General features: G+C 35.3%; 1 protein-coding gene across 1 annotated transcript; it reads left to right on the top strand.

The window, feature by feature from the left end:
- MS3_00009205 (uncharacterized protein) lies at window positions 1–19,461 on the top strand. Its single transcript, XM_051217544.1, has 7 exons — window positions 1–119; window positions 956–1,249; window positions 2,966–3,195; window positions 5,603–6,188; window positions 10,511–11,284; window positions 15,636–15,797; window positions 18,415–19,461. Exons 2-7 carry the CDS (start codon window positions 962–964, stop codon window positions 18,931–18,933), a joined length of 2,559 nt encoding a protein of 852 aa, XP_051064957.1. The 5' UTR covers window positions 1–119; window positions 956–961; the 3' UTR covers window positions 18,934–19,461.
- The last annotated feature ends 2,326 nt before the right edge of the window (window positions 19,462–21,787 follow it).

The raw sequence follows: 21,787 nt of genomic DNA, 5'->3' as shown, positions 1-21,787 counted from the left end.
CGAAAACAGAATTGGCTTAGATTGTTTTCGCATTGTGGAGTTTTAGTTTGTCCGTCAAAATAGCGCCAAATTCCGTTCTCCAGGTTTTATGTTAGACGAACTTACAAACTCATACATAGGTAGTGTTTTTTGTTGGAATCAATCTAAAATACAGGGTTTTTAGCTGAATTGAACCTAACTTGTCACTCAATCTCCTTTAAGCATGACAGTATTTTAGTAGAAACTCGTGAATACTGAATATCAAGCTGACAAATATCAGCTGTAGCCTTTTTCCATTTGGCTAGGCTTTTATTAGCTAGATGTTTCCCACCTTGCATCCAAGCCAGTTTACTTGTTTTGTTTTATATCCACATTCTCAACCAATACTGGGATGTACACTATGCCGTATCAGTTCTTATCAAATGTTTAAAACTGTTGACCGGTAGTACGTTTGTGCTTTATGTAAAACTCTACAGTTATTTTAAAGGTTTAGAGATAATTAACAAAAGCCTAACCCAACAACTTTTGAGCACAGAATGCACTTGAAATTGACGACAAAACCTGTTGTATCGGTTCGCGTCCAACTAGAGGCTACTGTGTGTATTACAGAAGCATACAGAGTAGCGTGAGTAAAGAGGGCTAAGAGAACAAGAAAAGGTAAGTCGAGGACCCAACAAACGCATACAACACACGTTTTGTAAGTAAAGCAATAAGTAGTAACCAGCAACAACACAATTTACAGATTAAGACAATGTTAAAACTAAAACTGGAGGAAGATTGTTTAACCCACTACGCATTACATCCGTTAGAAATAACAGACGTGAAATATGATGAATCTTAATAGTCGTGCCAAGGTCGAGAGCATTATCTATTAAAAAAACAATTTTAGAAGTAGATACATGTATACTTTATTATTTAAGTTGTAATCTAACATGGTCCACAAACTGATCAATTTACTCCAATTTTGTTTGTTTAGATACTGATGGAAAGTGAGAGGGATGAGGATTATCCTATCGGTGTACTTATCGAAGAACTTCGTGGCGAAGACTTACACGTCCGTCTTCATAGCATTCGCAAAATCTCTACTATTGCCTTAGCTCTTGGCCCGGAAAAGACCAGATCTCAACTAATACCGTTTCTGACAGAAACAATATATGATGAAGATGAAGTACTGCTCACTTTAGCAGAACAAATCGGAACTCTAGTTCCATATGTAGGCGGTCCTGAGTATGCCCACTCACTTCTTCCTCCACTTGAGAGTCTTGCAGCAGTAAGTTACTTGTAATGTTCGAGGGTCAAAATTCATTCAAAAGTTTTTCATTGTCTCCTTCCTATCTTCCAATTTTGAATTCGAGTATACCGTCGTACATACCTTTTCACTAACTTCTGGGGTCATATTCTAAAGGTTTATCCTCATCATTGCTACGACGATGGTTTTGACTTCCTTGCTACTCATCTTTTCAATTTTACCTGGGGTAACGCATGTGTGTCAGGTTTACGCTGATTATGTCTGACTACACCTATCACTCATTACTTGACGTGGAGTAGAATTATTGTAGTCATAATTTGTAGGGAGGCTTTATTACAGTATGGGCATTTTTCAGTATTAAGTGTTAAACATGTAATAGTCTAGTTCTCAGTACGCAAAAAGAAATTAACACGTCCCTGCCTAGCATACGGAGAGTTAATGTGAAATCCCCACCATCTATGAAATCTAAACTTTGGTGTAGAAATTTGGACAGTCAAGTAATGGTACCAGTCTTCTTGATTAATGTTATAACAAGTATGATTATTTCTAATGACTATCAGTTAGTCCACTCGTTTAAATCAGCCTGGTGATAATCGCGTTTGGTTTCCTCCACACATTAACATCTTCAATAGACATTAAAATAAGTAATTGATTCTCCTTGGCAGGACATCCTCAGAAAGTAAGAAGAAATCGAAGCTTAAAATTCCATCTCTGTGAACCTGATTTTTACTGATTTTCATGACGGTAGACTACTAATTACGAACACTACCTATTGTTACTGAGAAGGTAAAATTGACTAGTAATTCTATACTGGTTATCTCCTCTAGGCTTTACATGCCAGACTGGCAGGGGAGTTCCTTTTTACTATCCAATAGTTTGATCGTGGGTGATCATCTGGTCTCGTCTAGTGTAACCGCTAACTTACCATGTTATATGACTAGGTTGAAAAGTGGACGGCATTGTATATTTATGAGTGTAGTTTCTCGGAAAAATAATTTTTCTTGTTGCTTAGGTTCTACTTCTACTTATGGCTTAGCAATTGAAGTACTTAACATTTAGCCATTGTGTTATGGTTTCGAACTCCATTTCAAACATTTCAGTTTGGGAGAACGTTAAGTCCTATTAGTCTTCATAAGCTAGTGCAACTGAAATCTAGTTGCATGAAAATCTACTAGTTTTCTGACATATGCTTTAAAAACGACCCGTTCAAATACCGATTCACTATGGTAACTAGTTTGTATGAATGCTGTGCTTTTAAGCTGAAATGGAAGAAAGCTGCAAAGGACTGGCTTCTGTTGGTCCTTCACGACTCCCTGGTTGGGGTCTGAGAGATGGTGCTACACAGTGGCTAGAGACGTTATCAGATATGGCTCAGAATAGAAGCCAGTGGCGATCCTTCTGTAACCTTCTTTTACTTTCTTCATAAAAAGTGATTGTGTCTCCTTTACCTGAAAGATTTCTTCTGATTGTACCTTTTCGTTCCGTCGTTACTACCACACTACCTTACTCCAATCTCTTCGTCATTGTTCTCTTTTTCTTTTGCGCTCCTTAGTTTTTTTTTCTACTCTTCGAATTCTCATTGTTTTATGTGGCGCATATATATTGGCGCTCTCTTGTACCAATATTCATGTGTTCAAATAAATAAATAAAATAAATAAGCTGAAATAAATCAAAATGCTTAGTTGAGCCGAATCGATAAGCAATTTTGTGTTTATTTTGTTTCATTTTCGAAAAAAGGTTGAAGAAACGGTTGTACGTGACAGGGCTGTAGAGGCACTCAGGAAACTTGCACCAGACCATACTACAGAAGCAATGGAAAAATATTTCAACCCATTGTTACATCGCCTAGCTACTGGTGATTGGTTCACAAGCCGAACATCTGCATGCGCTCTCTTTAGTGTAGTATATCCTAGAGTAAGGAGCTCAAAACGATGGGAATTACTTGATTTTCTTAGGAGACTAGCCAAGTAAGTTAATATTAGCCCTGAAATTTGTATTTTATGTCTGGTAATGTTATTTTTATCAATTAACATTTTTAATTGTATGATTAGTGATTATGGAGTAATACCTAACTACATTCATAACTATTGTAAAAATGCAGTGTATCAAATAATTTTAGTGACAGATTCTTCATCTTACTTTGTATCTGGTCATCTTGTGCTATTTTACTCCTATTTTGCACCAGGTCTTAAAGCACACGTTGTAAAGACTTAAAATATACCATTTGTTAGTTCATACCGGAATAACTGGAGCCTCATTTTTTGCATAAGACTTAGTGGTTTGAAGACGAGTTCTTAACGGACAAACTTTGAAATCCATGTTTGTAATCTTAGTTATCTTGACAATCGAACATAAGCTATTACGATAAATCAGTCTTTTGGGACCTGTCTGGATTTTGTCATGGTACAATCAGGATAAGAGTTTTCCAGTTATTTGTTTGTTTTTCACTTTGATTTTTAATATCTTTTTCCTTTTGATGTTCTCTTACATCTTGACTTGAAACAATATTTCGTAATGTTCTTTGTCCTGACCATGTATCGGATTCGGTTCATGATTTATAACATGAATGCCAGTTTTAGATAGAAAATACATGATGCTTATGGTATTAATAAGCGTTCGTTCGTAAAATATTAGTTAAATACGTGATTCGTAAAAGCAAAGATGTTTATTTTTGAAATATGCCTCATCCTCTCTGTTAACCTTTCAGCAGGACTAGTTAGCACATTAGTAATTTCGTAGTTGTTTTTTCAAAGATAGATATTTCGTTTAACTTTGTTGGGACGTATCAGTCATCATCGACGTAGTCTGGCACATATGTGCTTTGAGTCAAGTTGCCATACCATATTCATACTAGGGGATAAACATAACAAGACTTGCAAAGCGGTCAAAATAATGTAGTAATAATGAAAATAAGAAAGATTGAACATCAGCAATATGGTTCCAAATTGCAAAGTGGAAGGTATTTTTGTGGGAATATTGGAATTCAAGATACAAAGCGAGTACGTTTGCGCCATCGTGAATGATTTCTATCCGTATGACTCAAAGTCTTCAGCCACTGGCCACAGTTGTTGTATGATGCCCAGCTAGGTAGTCTGCTTCTAACTATATCGCTTAGCCCAACATTTTGTGACTAGATGAACTGATGCCAGATTTTGGATTAGGTGGCCCTAGCTTCTTTCCAGTCTACTTCTATATCATGGAGCATCTGCCGTCGAAGTAGACGGTGGTTAAGTAAGCGTAAAACATGTCTCAACCACCTCAGTCGATGAAGAATGACAAACTCATTATCCGTTTACCACCTCTTCCTATTTCCCATGTATAAACCTAAAGTTGTTCAATCTGTCATTTCCACGAAGCTCATGCAATGTTTCGAAGACATAAGTGATGAAAACCTGTAGCCTACACTTGTCTTCTATTTTCAGAGTCCACGTTTCACAATCATAAAGTAATCCAGAGTTAGGTACTGCACAATATACGTGCCCTTGTTTGGTGGATATACTTCTCGCTTACACTACAAGTATAATGTATTTTTAATAAACTACTGAATTGTAGAATTGTGTCTGAATATTACCATTACAAATTTTATTATTATTATTATTATTATTATTATTATTATTATTATTATTATTAACTAACAAACCAGGTACGTATTTGTTTGCTTGGCCTTAAGTCACACTAGATGTGTGCGATAGGAATACTATCTGGTTTACGAAGTCAAAGTAGGGGAAACTTGGTTCGAGTTTGTGACTTAGTGGCTGGAAATCGGACGCATTAACCGCTGATCCACCGCCACGAATGAGCGAAACAGACTATTGTAGCTCTCGTTTTTTGCAAACCATGCATCTTCTGTACGATATTTTTTGGTTATTTGTTTTCAGATTCACATTCTGTATCGTATTTGTGAGTGACTGGTGTAACTGACCAGAAACGCGAAATTATGTAGAAGGATAAACACAACCCAATGACTGCATACAGACTCATTTATTTGTTTATTTATTTAAACACGAACATTGGTATAAGGAGGCACCAAGTGTATATGCGCCTCATTTCGTCATTCGATCTGTGTAAGGACTGAAACACTTCCCGGGCGCCCAGACCGAAGCAGGTAGTTTTCTTAGGGGGCCACTCCCTCCTCTCATGCAGTAAACTGTAAAGCATACAAGTTAATGTCTAAGGAAAATATGCTAAGCGAGATATTCACTAAATCCACCAACCTATATTTATTGGGTTCTCAAAGGCGTGCACATTATTCTGGGCTGGCTTTACGATATATTACATTGCATGCCATTTAATATCACTTCAATTTATTTTGTGTTTCCGGTTTTACTGACTATTGATACTTGTTAAATTACACATTTTTATGAATTTATATAGGGATGAAACACCGATGGTCAGAAGAGCAGTCGCTGCTCGACTAGGTGAACTAGCACTAGCCATGTCAGTAGGTCAATCTTCCGAGAAACCTAGTGCTGATGGAGAAAAATCAAGTCAGATATCTGAGCATAATTCAAGTAATATGACCACTTCTATCACTGAATCAAAAATATTAACAAATGAAGTGGTTAGTTTGAACAGTGGTCATTTTAGTTGTGGAGTTGCTGCTGATGAACGTTTGACTAATGATAGCGTAGCTGAAAAATCGTCGACTCTTGCAAATCCTCTTCAATCTGATGACTTTACTCTAGACCCTGAGAAAGAACGCAGTTATATTATTACTATAATTATTCCCTTATTTGTTCGACTAGTTGATGATGAACAAGAGTCTGTACGCCTTATGGCAGTCGAATCGATTGTTCAATTGGCACAAGCATTGGGACCTGAAGAATCTGAAGGTTATTTAATTGATCTCATCCAACAAGCTACAACTGATAGATCTTGGCGTGTTCGATGTGTTGTAGCCGATAAATTTACAGAAATTCAGACAGCTATGGGTTTACGAGTTTCACGTGAACGATTGGTAGTAAGTTAGTAATCTTCTATGTTATCAGCTATCTTCAATGTAAGGTAGACTTTTCGGATATACTTTTAATATTCTATCTACCATTTCAAATTTAAAAAAAATTTATAACTGGGGTCAAATGATAATTAAAACTGAAGGTAATGGTTGTTCGTGTATTTTATAGAAATGATAGCGTCGCTAAATTATCCATTCTATCTGTACAAACATAATATCACGCAATCCACATATACAACTACATTTACATGTCTTTGATAATGAATTTTATGTTAGTGTGATGAATGTGTTGATTGTGAACACTCCTAACTAGTGAGAGCTGTATTTTACTCTATTTTCTAAGTTGGCCAATTAAATCCAGAAATACAGATTCACTGTGTTCATGTACTTTTTACATCTTTCAACTACTGACACCATCAGTTTAACCCACACACATTGCATAAATCTTTCATTTAGGTCAAATAGCTTTTTTCGTATTCATATTGTTTGCTAATTCAAGCCAGCTGTTCTGATAAAATTCTTAGCTTATCTGATCACTAGTATAGTTGATATGCGAAATCTCAAATCATTCATTTATCATACATTAAAGGTTAAAGTACAATCGAGTTGGTTGGTTAGGCATCAATCGTTGTGATTAATGGCTGTCATTTTGAATTCCCCATTGTATTGTATAATCTTCGGATTATATGCATGGAGCATTATGCTGTAAATCCTGTGGTCTGATATCTGGTATTCCATGTTGGCGTATAGTCTATTCCCAATGCGAAAGTTACCTATCATTCATGAAGTGTGACTAATGATTTCTATTTTTAGCACTGGGGAGTTTTCAAGTGCCTTAATTTTTTTTAAAACTTTAAATAGATTACAACACAATAATTATCAACATATTGTTATTTTCGTTCTCAACTAATTTACTCAGCAATCTGGTTACGATTCTAACTTTTGTCCTATAATACATTCGTATAGTTTGGTAATATAATAACTGTTGATTGTTTCTGATTTCGTCTTAGTTTCATGGTTTCCCACATGTTTGAAGTTAATTGACACTAGACCTTAGATTCAAAGCTTTTACTGAAAATTTTACTTTTCAACAAGACTTATCTAGCCCGACCGTAGCTTCTACCTTGACGTGGTGGTCGGGCTTGCCTATCGTGATGACCCAACCGAGCTATATTGGCCGGAACATATGTTCCTGTAGGTTCTACCATACCAGGGAGGTCGATTGGAGAATGGTAAAACTAAAAGCAACAACTCAAGGTCTAAGGGCGAAGTCGTACTGCTGACTATAGATGGGTGTGATAGCAGCAGGGTGTTTCCCTCGGACAACCAGCATCTGCAGAGATGCTGCCTTCTCACAAGGAAGGAAGGGATTAGAAAGGTCGGCTATGAAAATATCACGCCTCACCTTACCTCACGGATCTCCGTCTCCAGCGATAAGGCCCTTTAAAGAACGGAGCTAACACGTCAAAAATCTCCCACAAAAAGGTCGTGCGCGGCCGGCCTCAGGTAGTTGTCCCTTGGGCTCTGCGGTCACGCTACCAGGTCGCTGAGACCAACATTAATACCCTTCTACAATCTGCAGGGTGCTGTTGCCCTCCATGGAATTCAGCTTATTATGTCACAGTCAGAGATGTTGGGTCTGTAATTGCAGCTTTGCCTTATAAGTACTAGCTTTTATTACTTATTTGAACAGATAAACATTGGCACAAGGGGGTACCAGAATATATACGTGCCACAAAATAGAAACGATTTTGTCTATACAACGTTTGTTAAATATTCGATGATTGTACCAGTTACATTTGCACTTGGATAATTTAATTCGATTATTAATGAGTTTATAGGTATCAGTACTAAGGTTAGACTTGATAATTTCAAATAAATTGAACATTAGGTAGAGAGTTTATGATAAATATCTTTTTTTATATCTCAATAAGTAGCAAAATTGTATTTCTGACGTTTAATGACTTAATGTAAGCCACTTCTTCAGAGTAATTAAATGATCGAGCTAAATTAACAAAAGTTTAGATAATATTATTAGAATATTATTTATTTACTCTGAAGAAGTGGCTTATATAAAGTTACGAAACGTCAGAAATACAATTTTCCTACTCATTGAGGTGTAACAAGAATAGATTTATTGGAAATGAGATTGTGAAGAGATAGAGAAAAGAAAGTGGGTATAATAAAAAAGAACAACGAAAATAAATGGGAATTAGTATGTGAGAGCGAAATAATAATAATGATGGGTGAAGCGGTTCAGTTGGGAGAAATATAACCAGAAAGGAATCTTTCAGTTAGAGGGGTTACTCTCACTTTTATGAAAAAAGTAGAAGAAAGTTACATCAGAATGCCCACTGGCTTCTATTCTGATCCATTTTCAATAACGTCTCAACCCACTGTGTTGCATCATTCCTAAGATCACAAACAGATGGTCTTAACTAACAAAAGCCAGTCCTGTACACATTTCTTTCATACCTCAAGACCGTGTCATAAACCAACCACCACCTTATCCAGTTAGTCCGAGCGTCAGCAAGTAGAGCATAATGTAAAAGTCGCTAGGGAAAAGACATTCGTAGCTCATGTCTAAGTCACTGGAGCAGGTGTTTCAAGATGATGACACCAATTAAATTATCATCACTGTTCCCAGACACATGTTTCCGAACCTCTGCATTGCTAACATGGTGTTGCCACTGAATTTCAGCAATCCTTCGGAGACGAAAATGGTCGGAACATCCTCAATGGTCTTGAGTGCTGTTAGAGGTATGAGCGCTGTTGTCACTTCCCAGTTGCCCACACCGTGGAACGGTTCTTCTGGAGGTACCTGAAAAGGAAATTGGACCAGGGATGGTCTTAGTGACCTGAGAGCGTGACCGCAGTGCCCAAGGGACGACTGCTTAAGGTCGGTCACACACGACATTTTTGTGCGTAATTTTCGTGTTAGCTCCGTACTTTATGAGACCTTACCACCGGAAACGGATATCCGTGGGATAAGACAAGGTGTGCGTTTTTAGAGTTGACTTTTTCTAACCCTAACCTTACTTTGTGGAATGGCACATCTCTCATACTGGTTGTCTGAAGGGAAACACTTTACTGCCGTCACATCTCTGTACAGTCAGCAGTATAACTTCACCCTCAGAACTTGCGTTTGTTGCTTTTAGTCTTACCGTTCTTAAACTGATTTATCTGGCATTGTAGGACCTTGAGAATTGATTGTTCCAGCAAGTATAACCCGATAGGCACAATAGGCAAGTCCGACCACGTTAAGTTAGTAGCAACGGTTGGAAAGTGAGTTCAGTAATAATAATGGTTACACCGTGATTTTACTATGATTTCACTAGTCGAATAGAAAATATTTAAAGTTGTAAGCATATTTGAGGAAGTTTCACAGGAAAGATTAGCATCAGTACACCTAACAAATGATGAGAGAGTTCTTAGTTCACGAGCAAATTGCGGTGAATTATTCGAGTCTCGAAAATGTACTGGTCAAGTAATTCATATAGAGAAGATTTTGAATGAGATCGTTTCACTAATGATAAAGAGTTACGGATTCTATTACTAGGCCTTTTAGTATATTCGATTGTATCAGCCGGATAACAAAATAGTTTATTAAGTATTTTAAAGAATAAAAATCAGAAAAGACTACATCATAAAGTGATTCGAGATTCCAAATCTCAAATGAGGTTGTGTAATAATCAGGGAGTTTGAGAAAAATAGAAGGATGAAAATAATTTACGTATCAGAATTATAGAAAATAATTGTCCGCTAGACAGACATGAAGAAAAACGAAAAACATAAAAGTCACAATAATAATTGAATAATAGTTATGTAAAATCGTTTACTTAAGCTGTACATTCATATTTATAGTTGTATGGTAAATATATAGAAGGATAGAAAAGATTGTATCATAATGTGATTCGAGACTTCAAACATCATAACTCTAACCCATAAAATAGATTAAATTTAGTTTAAATCTCTGGTTTCACAAAAGGTCAACTGTAGATTTGTTACAACTGGATTCCCAGTTTAAGATACAATCATTCCTAAGAATATGAAGTGTTTAATCACTTCTGTACTAATTCTTTATCCGAACAGTATTAAGAATAAAAATGTAATATTGTAAGATTGGTCAAGTACATACTTTGTACATTGAAATACATGAGTTGTTGTTATAGAATGGTCCATTGTTGACATGTATCTCGTATAGTTTGCTATAAATTATATCTATTTGCTTAATTTTTTGCACAAAAATATCTCTTATTTCAACCTGAACTTTTCAATCATATTCATTCCGTTACTTTTTTTTTTTAAAAATTATTCTAAATATCTAGCCTTTCTTCATGAAACTACTTCATGATGAAGAAGCTGAAGTACGAGCATTTGCTGCTGGAAAAGTAAAAGCATTTGCCAAATGTCTACTAGGTTTACCAATTGATGCTGATATAAATACTACTAATAAAACTACTAATTCTGATACAAAAGATTGTAAAAATTCTTCTACAACAATAACATTAGATAATAAAATGATGGAAATTGATGAGAAATTTGATTCAGTCAATAATCTCAATGATAATAATAATAATAATAATGGTTTAGCATCAAAAGATGATATAATTATGTTACAATTATTACCAGCAATTAAAAGTCTTACAAATGAATCAAATACTCATGTAAAATCTTCATTAGCTAATGCTATACTTGGTTTAGCTCCATTAATTGGTAAAAATTTAACAATTGAACATTTATTACCTATATTTCTTGCTCAATTAAATGATGATAATCCAGAAGTTCGTTTAAATGTAATTTCAAATTTAGAACAAGTTAATTCAATTATTGGAATTGATCATTTAACTATTAATTTATTACCAGCTATTATACAATTAGCTGAAGATCCAAAATGGCGTGTTCGTTTAGCTATTATTGAATATATGCCATTATTAGCGGAACAATTAGGTTTAGAATTTTTTAATAATCAACTAATTGAATTATGTTTATCATGGCTTATTGATCAAGTTTATGCAATTAGAGAAGCAGCTGTTGAAAATCTTGTAAATTTATGTAAAAAATTTGGATCAGAATGGGCTAGTCAATACTTTATACCAAAAGTAAGTAATAAGGGGTATATATTCTTCATAATTACACTCTTTTATTATGTAATATATTGTTTTATCATAGATAAATAGTTAAAAAAAAACTTTTTTTGATGAAGATTGTTTCATTGGAATTTAGTTTGCTATATGGGAATATTGATAATAAAATGAAAAAAATCAAAGATCATTGGTAATTCTGGGAGTTCTTAGTAAGAAACTGTGACTTGTTAAGTGTGAGGTAGTTACTCAGTATTTGGTTTGGCAAATGGTTTTATAACAATACGAACTGATTAAAGTAAATTATCGGATAATAACTCAATTGTTTAAGAGTTAAACACTTGTTTCAAAACATAAGGGTCCTGGATCTGATCCCGATCCTCGGTGTGGCCGGGGATACACACTGTTGAGAAGTTTTATACTAGGGTGAAAGGGCTTTCTAGTGATTCTTGGTTTTCTGTGGTTGTTTCAAACTTGTTCTATAAACTAGAAACATAATTGGACAGCTGTTTTATTGTGTTATAGGACTCCTCAAAACTGCACATCTGAGACACTATCAGAGATTGAGTCCATAAGCTTTGGGTCTCTTAGTTAGGACGATGCATTTAAATTATTTTCTTGAGTTGAAACTCAATTTTAGTGTCACTTAATTGGATCTGTCACATATCTTACTGAAGATTTTGTACAATCTAATACACTATTTGTTATGCTAAATCATGTACGGTTCTGTATTTACTCTTAAAATATCTCATCAAATAGCCGTAATTCATAAGAATAAATCAGTTAGAATCTCATGGATATTATATCTATTTATAAGGTATACTCACTATTTGAAGATCAATAATACTGTTCAGTTGTTTAATTTTCATTCGATCGGAGGTAGCTTCTATAATTTTAACTTCGTAACGTCAATACAATTTTTTTAGACTTGTTAATTATTTGTAACAATATAGGTGACCATATACTCGGTTATAGACCATACGTTTACATTGGGCTAATGATACTATCTGATTGTTCCATTTGATAATGAGGAACTAATTTTTAACCATCTCTACCCAGTAATGAAGACCAAATGATATAACCAGTTATTAATAACTATAAAATAAATTGGTAATACAGGTGAAACGTTAAACTTATGGTAATTGTGTGTCTAACCCAAATGAAGTATACTGTGTGCTGGGGGAGTGGGAGTGTTTAGAGCAGTATGATCGCAAGAATCTGGAGTAGGGAAGAACAAAAAAGAGCGAGCCAATAATTTAGCAAGCACATAATATAATGTTATATATATATATTCTGAAGGTGTACTTTTACGGTTAACAATCAAAGCGATCGGATAACAGCCAACATTATGTAATCGTGTGAGATTAAGATAATCGGTTAATGAAGACCAGACAATATCTCGCTCCTCCTTCACACATTTTATTTTATGCGGCGCTCATCACTTAGTTATTTTTAAATTAATGAGATATTACTGAAATGATCAGTTTTCTGTATTAATAACATAATCTGTGAAGGTAAGGAAGAGTTAATTAAGTATTTAGGCTTAATTATTTCTTTGATGTTTGCCTTAACAAGCAGCAAATAATTTGAATCACTCATTTTACTACGTAATCTAATATCGTTCACCTGGTTTTTTTTCACAATAAAATTAATAATATCAGAAAATTATTCTTGATTTCGTTCTTATTATATTTAATAGTATGAATGAGATTAACTGTGTGGAATCAAACGTATGGATAACTTTAGAATAAAGTCTCTTAATTTAAACCGGTAAACTACTATTTAAAGCAAACCAATGAAATCATAGAACAGTCTGAACATATCTACACCCCACTTGGACTTTCCAGTTTCAGAGAAAAACACCTTTTTCATGATAGAGTTCATTGGTTCACATCTATGTGTATGTGTTTACACATAGATACTGGTACAAGGAAGCGCCAATACATATGCGCCATACAAATCTCATTTGATATGTGTGAGGGCTGTCATACTGCCCGGGTGCCCAAACCGGAGCAGGTGGTGCTCTTAGGGGGCCACACCTGGAGCCTTCGACCTGAAGGTCTGACCCACAAGGCAGTGGAGCATCGTAAGGAGATGCAGTCCCATGATAACCGGTGATCAACGATTGGTTCATACGCCATTTGTTCCTTCAGGATACTGGAGCCCATGTGCACCATTGGTTTGCAATCAGGGTTTTCCGAATGCCCTAGGTGAACTCTCCATGTCCACCAACCTGGATGAAGTGCCGGATATTCGCTTTTCGTCCTCTCAATTTCGTAAACAACACCGGTGCGACGAGAAGGCAATGAGTAGTACTTCGCTGGCAGAGGCTATATACACGTGACCATGTGAGAGCATTTCAAGAGGGAGAGTGGACTCTCCCCACTCTCGGCCATACCAGGGCATTTGGGGGCGGTTCACATCTCTAACTTCAGCAGTTTGAAGATAACCCGCCTTCTGAAGGACGTGGAAATTCTGCATTCTATTTATGGTGGGGTCGTGGATTTATGTTAATATAAAGCTTATTATTTTAGAATTAAGCCGTTGTTCAGTAATGTTTGGTTTATATCAAGTTCCCTAGTTGACAAGAATTCGCAACAAAACGTAAATACGAAATTTCCTCTCTTTGTTAATACTGTTGACGGAATATGGATTGGGTTAAAGCATGTTCCGTGTAGAGTTGTGTTGGGACAGGCTGACTAGCCATATCTTAGCTAATTAGCTCTAGCGGATTATTGGAGAAGACTGTGAAGTTTTGTCTTGTGAAATTATAAATATACTAACGTTTTTCACATTAAAATTCTTACTCTCGTTCAAAGGCTCCGGGTGTGGCCCCCTAAGAAAACCACCTGCTTCGGTTTGGGCACCCGAGCAGTATCACAGCCCTCGCAAAAATCAAATGAGATTGGTGTGGCGAATATGTATTTGGTGCCTCCTTGTACCAATATCTATGTGTTCAAATAAATAATATAGTAAACTCATTTTATCATATTTATTTGGAACATAATTACGTCCCTGTTCAATCATGTTTTGATTTGAAAATTTTTCAGCGACAATAAAGTGTTCGAAAAATACGAAGCATTAATAGTGACTAGGTTGTAATAAGAGAGATAATAAAAAATACAGTTAGCTCTCTTTACGAATTCGACTGAAGAAAAAACAATGATTAATATGGGACTCCCCACCGCTACTCACCCACGACCGTCATCGGGGACCAAAACCTCCGTATCCATACGTGAATGCTTGACCTGTGGACTACTGAGCTGGAATCCAATGGTGTACAAGTCTAACTTCAATCAATCCACGATATTTCGTGACCATCTTCCATTGTTCTCGGTTTACACGTTCCTCACACTCGACCCGACTTCTCAGTAACTAAGTGAAGGTTGCATAGCAAAAGGCAAATAATAGTGATAATTGGAAATGATTTAATCAAAATTATGAATTTACCATGACAGTGATAAATTAACAACTGTCTCTTTTTGAGTACTTACATTTAATGTGGATTTTTAATTTGCTATCACTTCAGAGAAGCGTAAAGAAGTTGCTTTTTTATTCGTTAGTGATTTCGAATAGTTGATAAACCTCTGTAATATCCCCACTGTCAATGAAATATCGAGGTATTGAACTGTGTACTTTCGTGGCAATATGTAGTCTCTAACTCTTTAGAATGTACTCAGCAATATAAAAATGTACTCGTGTCTCTGTTCTAATTTATGTCTATCACATGACACGTAAATTGATAAATGAAGTCAAAGGTACTGAATAATGTAGACTTATCGATTTCTACTGGTTATCCGTTTCATGTGTAAAGTGAAGATTGTTTTTCCTGAACAAACAGTCTTCAATCGAGTATTTATTCTGAAACTAATACCTTTTTTCTACTTCCCAATTTCGCTATCCCCTTGTAAAAGTAAGTGCACAATGATAAGCTATTGAACAAGTGATTCATCAGCAAATAATTTAAATTTTTAAACTGCTACATTACACAATGATTAACAGTACAAATTCACGATTCCGCACGTAGGATTCGAACCCGAAACCTTCAGTCACTCACACGAGCACTGAGCCATCATCCAACAGTGTTAGTGTATAACCTCAACCCATCCACAAAATTACTCAACCATCTTCTATTGTCTTCTGTGGGTAACTGCCTCATACTTGATATGGTTGAATTCCACTGGTCACGGTTTTCTCACTAGAACTCCAAGAATTAACTGTCGAAACTAGTTCAATACTTCTAGGTTTTCAATACTGGCCTAACATTGATCGGTTTATAATCTCAATAAATACTTATCGATGATTACTACAGCCCATATGCATATATATCATTATTTTTGCTTTTTATTTTACAATTAACAATTTATAGATTATCCACTTGTCACGTGATGAAAATTATCTTTATCGTATGATTTGTTTACAAAGTATTATAAGTTTGTGTAAAGTTGTCAATCCAACAATTTGTTGTCAGTATTTATTACCTACTGTTTTATCAATGCATACAGATAATGTACCTAATGTTCGGTTTAAAGTAAGTAAATTCATATTATCTATATCATTATCACATTAGTGTTTTATGTTAATGGTTGATAAGAATAGTTCATGAGGTACTCTATTCAATTATTATTACTATAATAGGGTAAAATAGTAATTTTAATCAACCTGTAAAATTTATCATTAAAAACAGTGTATGTTTCAGTTCATATTTGTATAACACCATCGTCACATGTATGAATATAATGAAGCAAGTCAATTGACAAGAATGTAGAAATCAAAATGATTCAAAGTAAATTGTATTATAAATGTAATAAGAAAGAAATTTAGGTATAAGGAATATATATTTGTCAAACCTTATACTTTTGTTGTTGTTGGATTTAATGATTACAATTGATCAGATTCTGAGCGGATTAGCTCGATATTGTCATTTAGTGAAGATAGTTAGTGGAGCTCTGGATGTATTTCCCACCCCACTATTGAGGGGCCCGTTATCTACATGTATCTGCATACTGATGTTAATGTTTACACTGAGACTTTAACAACGGGAAGATACGTAAACTTATTAATAAAATTTTTTACTCGTTACACAAACCGGTGGTTATCTGGACTATATGTTTTCATGGATAGTGTATTGGCGTTTGGAGCCAAAAGTATATTATGTTCAAGTCTCAACATGAAAATCAACGCCGATATACAGGTTTATCTGGATGATGATTTTAAAATGGAACAAAATGGGCGTCCTGAGTTCTACTGTTAGTCACTGTCCAACTTTAATAGAGACATTAAATATAATTCAGAGAAAGCAAATGAAATAAATATATGAATTGAAATTCGAAATTAACAGGAGGATACAAATGAATCTGGACTACTATTCAATCAATTTTGAATAGTCACATAAGATCTTATCGAACATAATAACAAAGCTTGCGATTTCATTCAGTAACTGGACCAGTAATCATTAGTGGTATCCGTATTTCAGTTTAAACATTTCTATCCTCTCCTATGCTAACGAAGCATTACTTATTAGGGTAATCGATTTGTGGTCTTACCTATCACATATGTAAGTTACCTCAGTCACTGAAGTTTCACAGATATATTAATCAGTTTACTGTTTGATGTTATGTTCAGTTATAATTAAGCTATCAATACTTAATAGGTTGGCGATAATTCGGATTAATCTAACCTGATTTAGATGAGATACTGCTAGCTTCAATTGTAGGTAGACTAGTCTATGAATTGAGATTAATGAAAATATCTCGGTAATTGAACTGTTCACGTCTAATCACTTCTGAACGACAAATGTTTGGATTGCGCACAGAGGAGCCTGCTCAAAATTTTTATTCAAAAGCAACAATAATCGAAAATGTCTGTATTAATTATTTATTTACACTCAGGGAGTAAGTCTCATTCATTATCCTTCCAGTAATGAATTTAAATCGCTATGAAAAATATCCTTATTCACTACACTCCAATTAAAGGCGTTTGTGTATAAGATCGTTACACTACTACGACAAGTAATTACAATTTCATTTCTGCAGGTGCTTCTTTCCTTTGTGAAAAAATAATATGACTAAGTTGTGTAACTCAACGAAGTACGAACCCGATTGCTTGACTTTAAACCACACTTGAACTTAGCTCTAGGCAACTATCCAAACCGAATTAGTTGGAGCCGGTATTCGAACCTAAAACGTCAATAATTATAAGGTTTCCTGTTTTCATTCAACAGTCTTCATATGTGGTAGCTTTTAAGTAGATGTGGAGATGTCGAAAATGTCCACTAGTTGATATTGTTATTAGTATTGTTCAAGTGTACTAACTGTATTAATGGCCGTGAAATGTGGTTTTTAAAAACAGGTTATTATCGTAGGTTATTAGTGTCTGACTGTAGATGCTCTGGAAGTATTGAGTGGGTATGTTCGGACCACTAAATAGGCAACGCTGAAATTAGACACATGATACTTGGTAAAGATAAAAAAATCCGTTGATAAGGTAGTTAATCTTCATCGACTGAGGTGATTGGGACACATTATGTATACCCAACCACCGCCTACCTCGACGCGGGATTTTATTTATTTATTTCAACACATAAATATCTGTACAAGAGGGCACCAAATATATATGCGCCATACTATATTTGTGTGTGTGTGTGGGCTGTGATACTGCTCGGGTGCCCAAACTGACGCGGGATACTTGGTGTTGGAGTAAGTTGAAAGTATACTAAAAGGAGATCGAACCTAGACATGACATTAGTCCACTAAATTATCGATTTTTGGACTGAGCTGTGTGTGCGCGTGCATACTATCCGCTTGAAGTCCGCGTAATTTTCCCAACCAATAGTTGACGATAGTTTGACATGACACAAAAATCCTAAAATCCTAACCAATTTAATTTGGTTTTCGGAGCTGTGGCACAGTAGTTAGAGGGTTCCATTGAATCCATCATCATGTAAACAACTAAGTGGTAATTTTATTAACCTTCATATTTAGATTCTAAGGTGACTTATAACCAAGAGTGACGATTGAGTCAATGCGAAAATAATAAGATTCAAATTGCTTATCGTCATTGTTATTATTATTGTTACTCATTATTATTATTATTATTATTATTATTATTATTATTATTATTATTACTTTATTTATTATAATTGATAGGTCGCTCAAGCACTTAGCAATTTAGGTTCACAATTAGAAGAGAAAAATATTGAAAATGAAATTAAATCTTGTTTAACTCGTTTAGCTGAAGATTCTGATACTGATGTGAAATTCTATGCCTATGAAGCTATGGATACATTGAAGATAACAACAAGGAGTAAACCGTTTCAATGTTATTATATTAAAGTTAAACAGAATAATAATAGTAATGATAATAATCCAGCTTATATTCAAACTGAACTACTGCCATCATCAACAACAACAGTGACGGCGACTGGATTCGACGAAATTGAAACTGTCGATTCATCATCGTCATCATCACCATCTGAACTAACCAACCATTGTAATATTGATGATCAGTCTTTGTCGTCGCTTAGTATTGTCAATGATTTGACTACTACTCCTATCGAAAATACCGTTAAGGATAATAATGATAATAATTCGTTACTAAAATCACAATCTTCTACTTTAGTCAATAATACAAACAGTATTGACGATAATGTAAATTGTGAAAATTAACGTCAAAAGACAATTTCTACTATTATAACCCAATCAGTTTTCTTTTTGTGTATATCGTATTATTTATGTTATGTGTTAAGAGTGAGAGAGAGAGTCAAGACAGCTGACAGTTGGTCAACAAATATACAATTTATCAATCTACATGCTTGTGTATATCTGTACGTATCTGCCACACAAACATACTTATACCTGTTACTCCTTGTGGAGGAGCACAGGCCTACTTACATACACTCCCCCTCTGTATGATATACACCGTATACTGGTTATGCGTATTAAGTGAGGCCGTGGTGTGTACACGCTGTTTATGATGATGAGTTCGGCTGGTTTTCTTTTTTTTTTTTTGTTAAAACAATTTTCCCCACTAATTCCTGTTATGGATAATAATCGTTATCATTATTATAATTACCATTCTTTTTTAATTGTGATGATTACAAGTTTTGTTGCCTGCATGACATTAATTAATTTTATATTGGTTTGTTTATTTTTTAATTATTCCATATTTTGTAAACTGTTAGCCATATATATATATATATATATATATATATATATATATATATATATATATATATATATATTTACTAATTGACATGAATTGTATCCTTAATAATCAGTTTGTTTGTTTGATTGATGAAGAGAGAGAGAGGGTGTGTGTGTGTGTGAGAAAACTACCGTCTGAACAAATGACACATTATTATTACTGCCATGGAATACAAGCATTAGTAGTTATATTTAAATGATAAAGTCATGTATTATACACAATTTTTAATTTCTTTCTTTATTAGCTTTTATCTTTTAAACTGTTTTCTTTTGTCCCTTTCCACCCCCTTCTCATAACCATCTCATAGTTCATTTTATACTATGAATGTATTTATGAAAGTGATTATTAGAATCGAATCACATTGTTTCCTATTTACTGTTTATATTGGTTTGTTAACCTTTTCACACATAACTCTTTATTCTTATATTTGATTATGTGTATGTTTACATCAATTTATTACAATGATTACATTTCTTTCTTTCTATCTATCTCTTTTTTTGGTTGTTGTTGTTGTTATCATCTATTTTAAAGTGTGTGCCTTGATACATGATCCAAATGATACATTCTCGTTTAAAATGAAATGAAATGATGATTAACAATAATAGTATGTCTGTTGTAATTATGAAGGAAGTTATGATCATTTATTTCAACTCTTTTCACTTGGTAATAATGATAGAATTTTAGAGAGAAAAAAAAGTGAATGTTTGTATATGTATGTATGTAAAGGTTAAAGCGGGACAATCAAACGAAGATGTGACATCAATCTATGAAGTCAATAACTATTGAACTATGTATTGTAACAATTGATTGGTCACTGGGTGGCGATCAATATCATGCGTGTCTAGTCCTTATTAGTGCAGATCGATTGCTATCGATCATGTTGCAATGTAGCCACCAGTCTAGGTGACTCGACACTGCGCGCACTATATATTGAGATTAGATGGTGGTTGGAGGTAGTCGACAGGAAACCCACGCATGACATTGATCACCACCCAGTGATCAATCAATTGTGATTACATCTCAGTCCTACAGGAGGTCGGTCGCGGCTCGGATAGTTCAGTGGTGACGTCTCTGACTGTGAAGCTGGGTGACACGGGATCGAATTCGTCAGGAAGCACCAGTTCCCTCAAGACTACAGGTACACCTTGCTGACGAGTGCCAAGTAGCACGAAACCCGTGTCCAGAGTTTCCTGTCGACTACCTCCAACCACCATCTAGTCTCACTATGTATTGTCAGTCAGTCAGTTACAACATAGGACCAGGCACATATATGCATCAGTCCAAGTTGCCATACCGCATTAGCACAGCAAGATGAACACCGGATTCATAAAAGTAGTTAAGTCAATGGTGATAATATATAAAAGAAAGATTGTATATAAGGATATAGTACAGGAAGAAAGATTTCGCACGTAGGAAGAAAGATATGAAGCGATTGTAATCTCTTAGTTTAAGGGAAGACAGAGAGTGTATACACCTACGCCATTGTGATCGATTCTGAGCCATGTCACACAGAGTCTCACGCCATTGGTTACGATAGTCGCGCGGACCCCAACCAAGTAGTCTGCATCTACCAACATGGCTCAGACTACAAGTTAGTGACTTCAAGCACTGATGCCACGTTCTGGTTTGGCCACCCCTAACTTTCTTCCAACCATCCCCAACACCGGTTAGCATTGCACGTCGTAGTAATGGGTGTTCAGGCATACGCAACACGTGGCTCAACCATCTCAGTCGATGAAGACTCACAACCTCATCAACTGATTTACCATCATTCCCTAATACCCTGCGTCTAACCTCACTATTACTTACCCGGTGATCCCAACAGACGCCAGCAATGTTTCTAAGGCATCTGTGGTCAAATACTAGTAGCTTACGAGTGTCTTCTACTCTTAATGGCCATGTTTCGCTGCCGTAAATTAAAATAGAACGAACTGCCACGCAGTATACTCGTCCTTTTATTGATAGACGAATATCTCGCCTTCTCCATAGGTGACGTAAGTTGGCAAAAGCCAAACGAGCTTTTCGAATCCGTGCTGAGATTTTGTCAGACACCGACCCATTAGTGCTGATCAGACTTCCAGGATAAATGAAGTTGTCAACGCGTTCGACTACTTCACTTCCTATCCTCAGTTCAGGTATTGACGCAGACCAGTCCTGAAGCAACAACTTGCATTTAGAGGGAGATTTAAACTGCCTGATCGGTGTTGGTGTGATCATTACGATAAATGATTGGAGACGATAGAATACATGGGTTAGAATCGGTGGTCGTTGTTGTGACTTTAAGTCCGGTTAGTTATCACGTATTTTTTTGCAAAT

This window comes from Schistosoma haematobium, chromosome 5, assembly GCF_000699445.3.
Source record: "Schistosoma haematobium chromosome 5, whole genome shotgun sequence".
Lineage (NCBI taxonomy): Eukaryota > Metazoa > Platyhelminthes > Trematoda > Strigeidida > Schistosomatidae > Schistosoma > Schistosoma haematobium.
The sequence above is the reverse complement of the archived record's forward strand: the minus strand, read 5'-3'. Positions and strand labels throughout refer to the sequence as shown.

Coding starts and splice junctions, on each gene's coding strand:
- MS3_00009205 (XM_051217544.1), top strand. CDS start 962: ATGGAAAGTGAGAGGGATGAGGATTATCCTATCGGTGTACTTATCGAA. Junction 3,196..5,602: donor TTTCTTAGGAGACTAGCCAA/GTAAGTTAATAT, acceptor GAATTTATATAG/GGATGAAACACCGATGGTCA. Junction 6,189..10,510: donor TTTCACGTGAACGATTGGTA/GTAAGTTAGTAA, acceptor CTAAATATCTAG/CCTTTCTTCATGAAACTACT.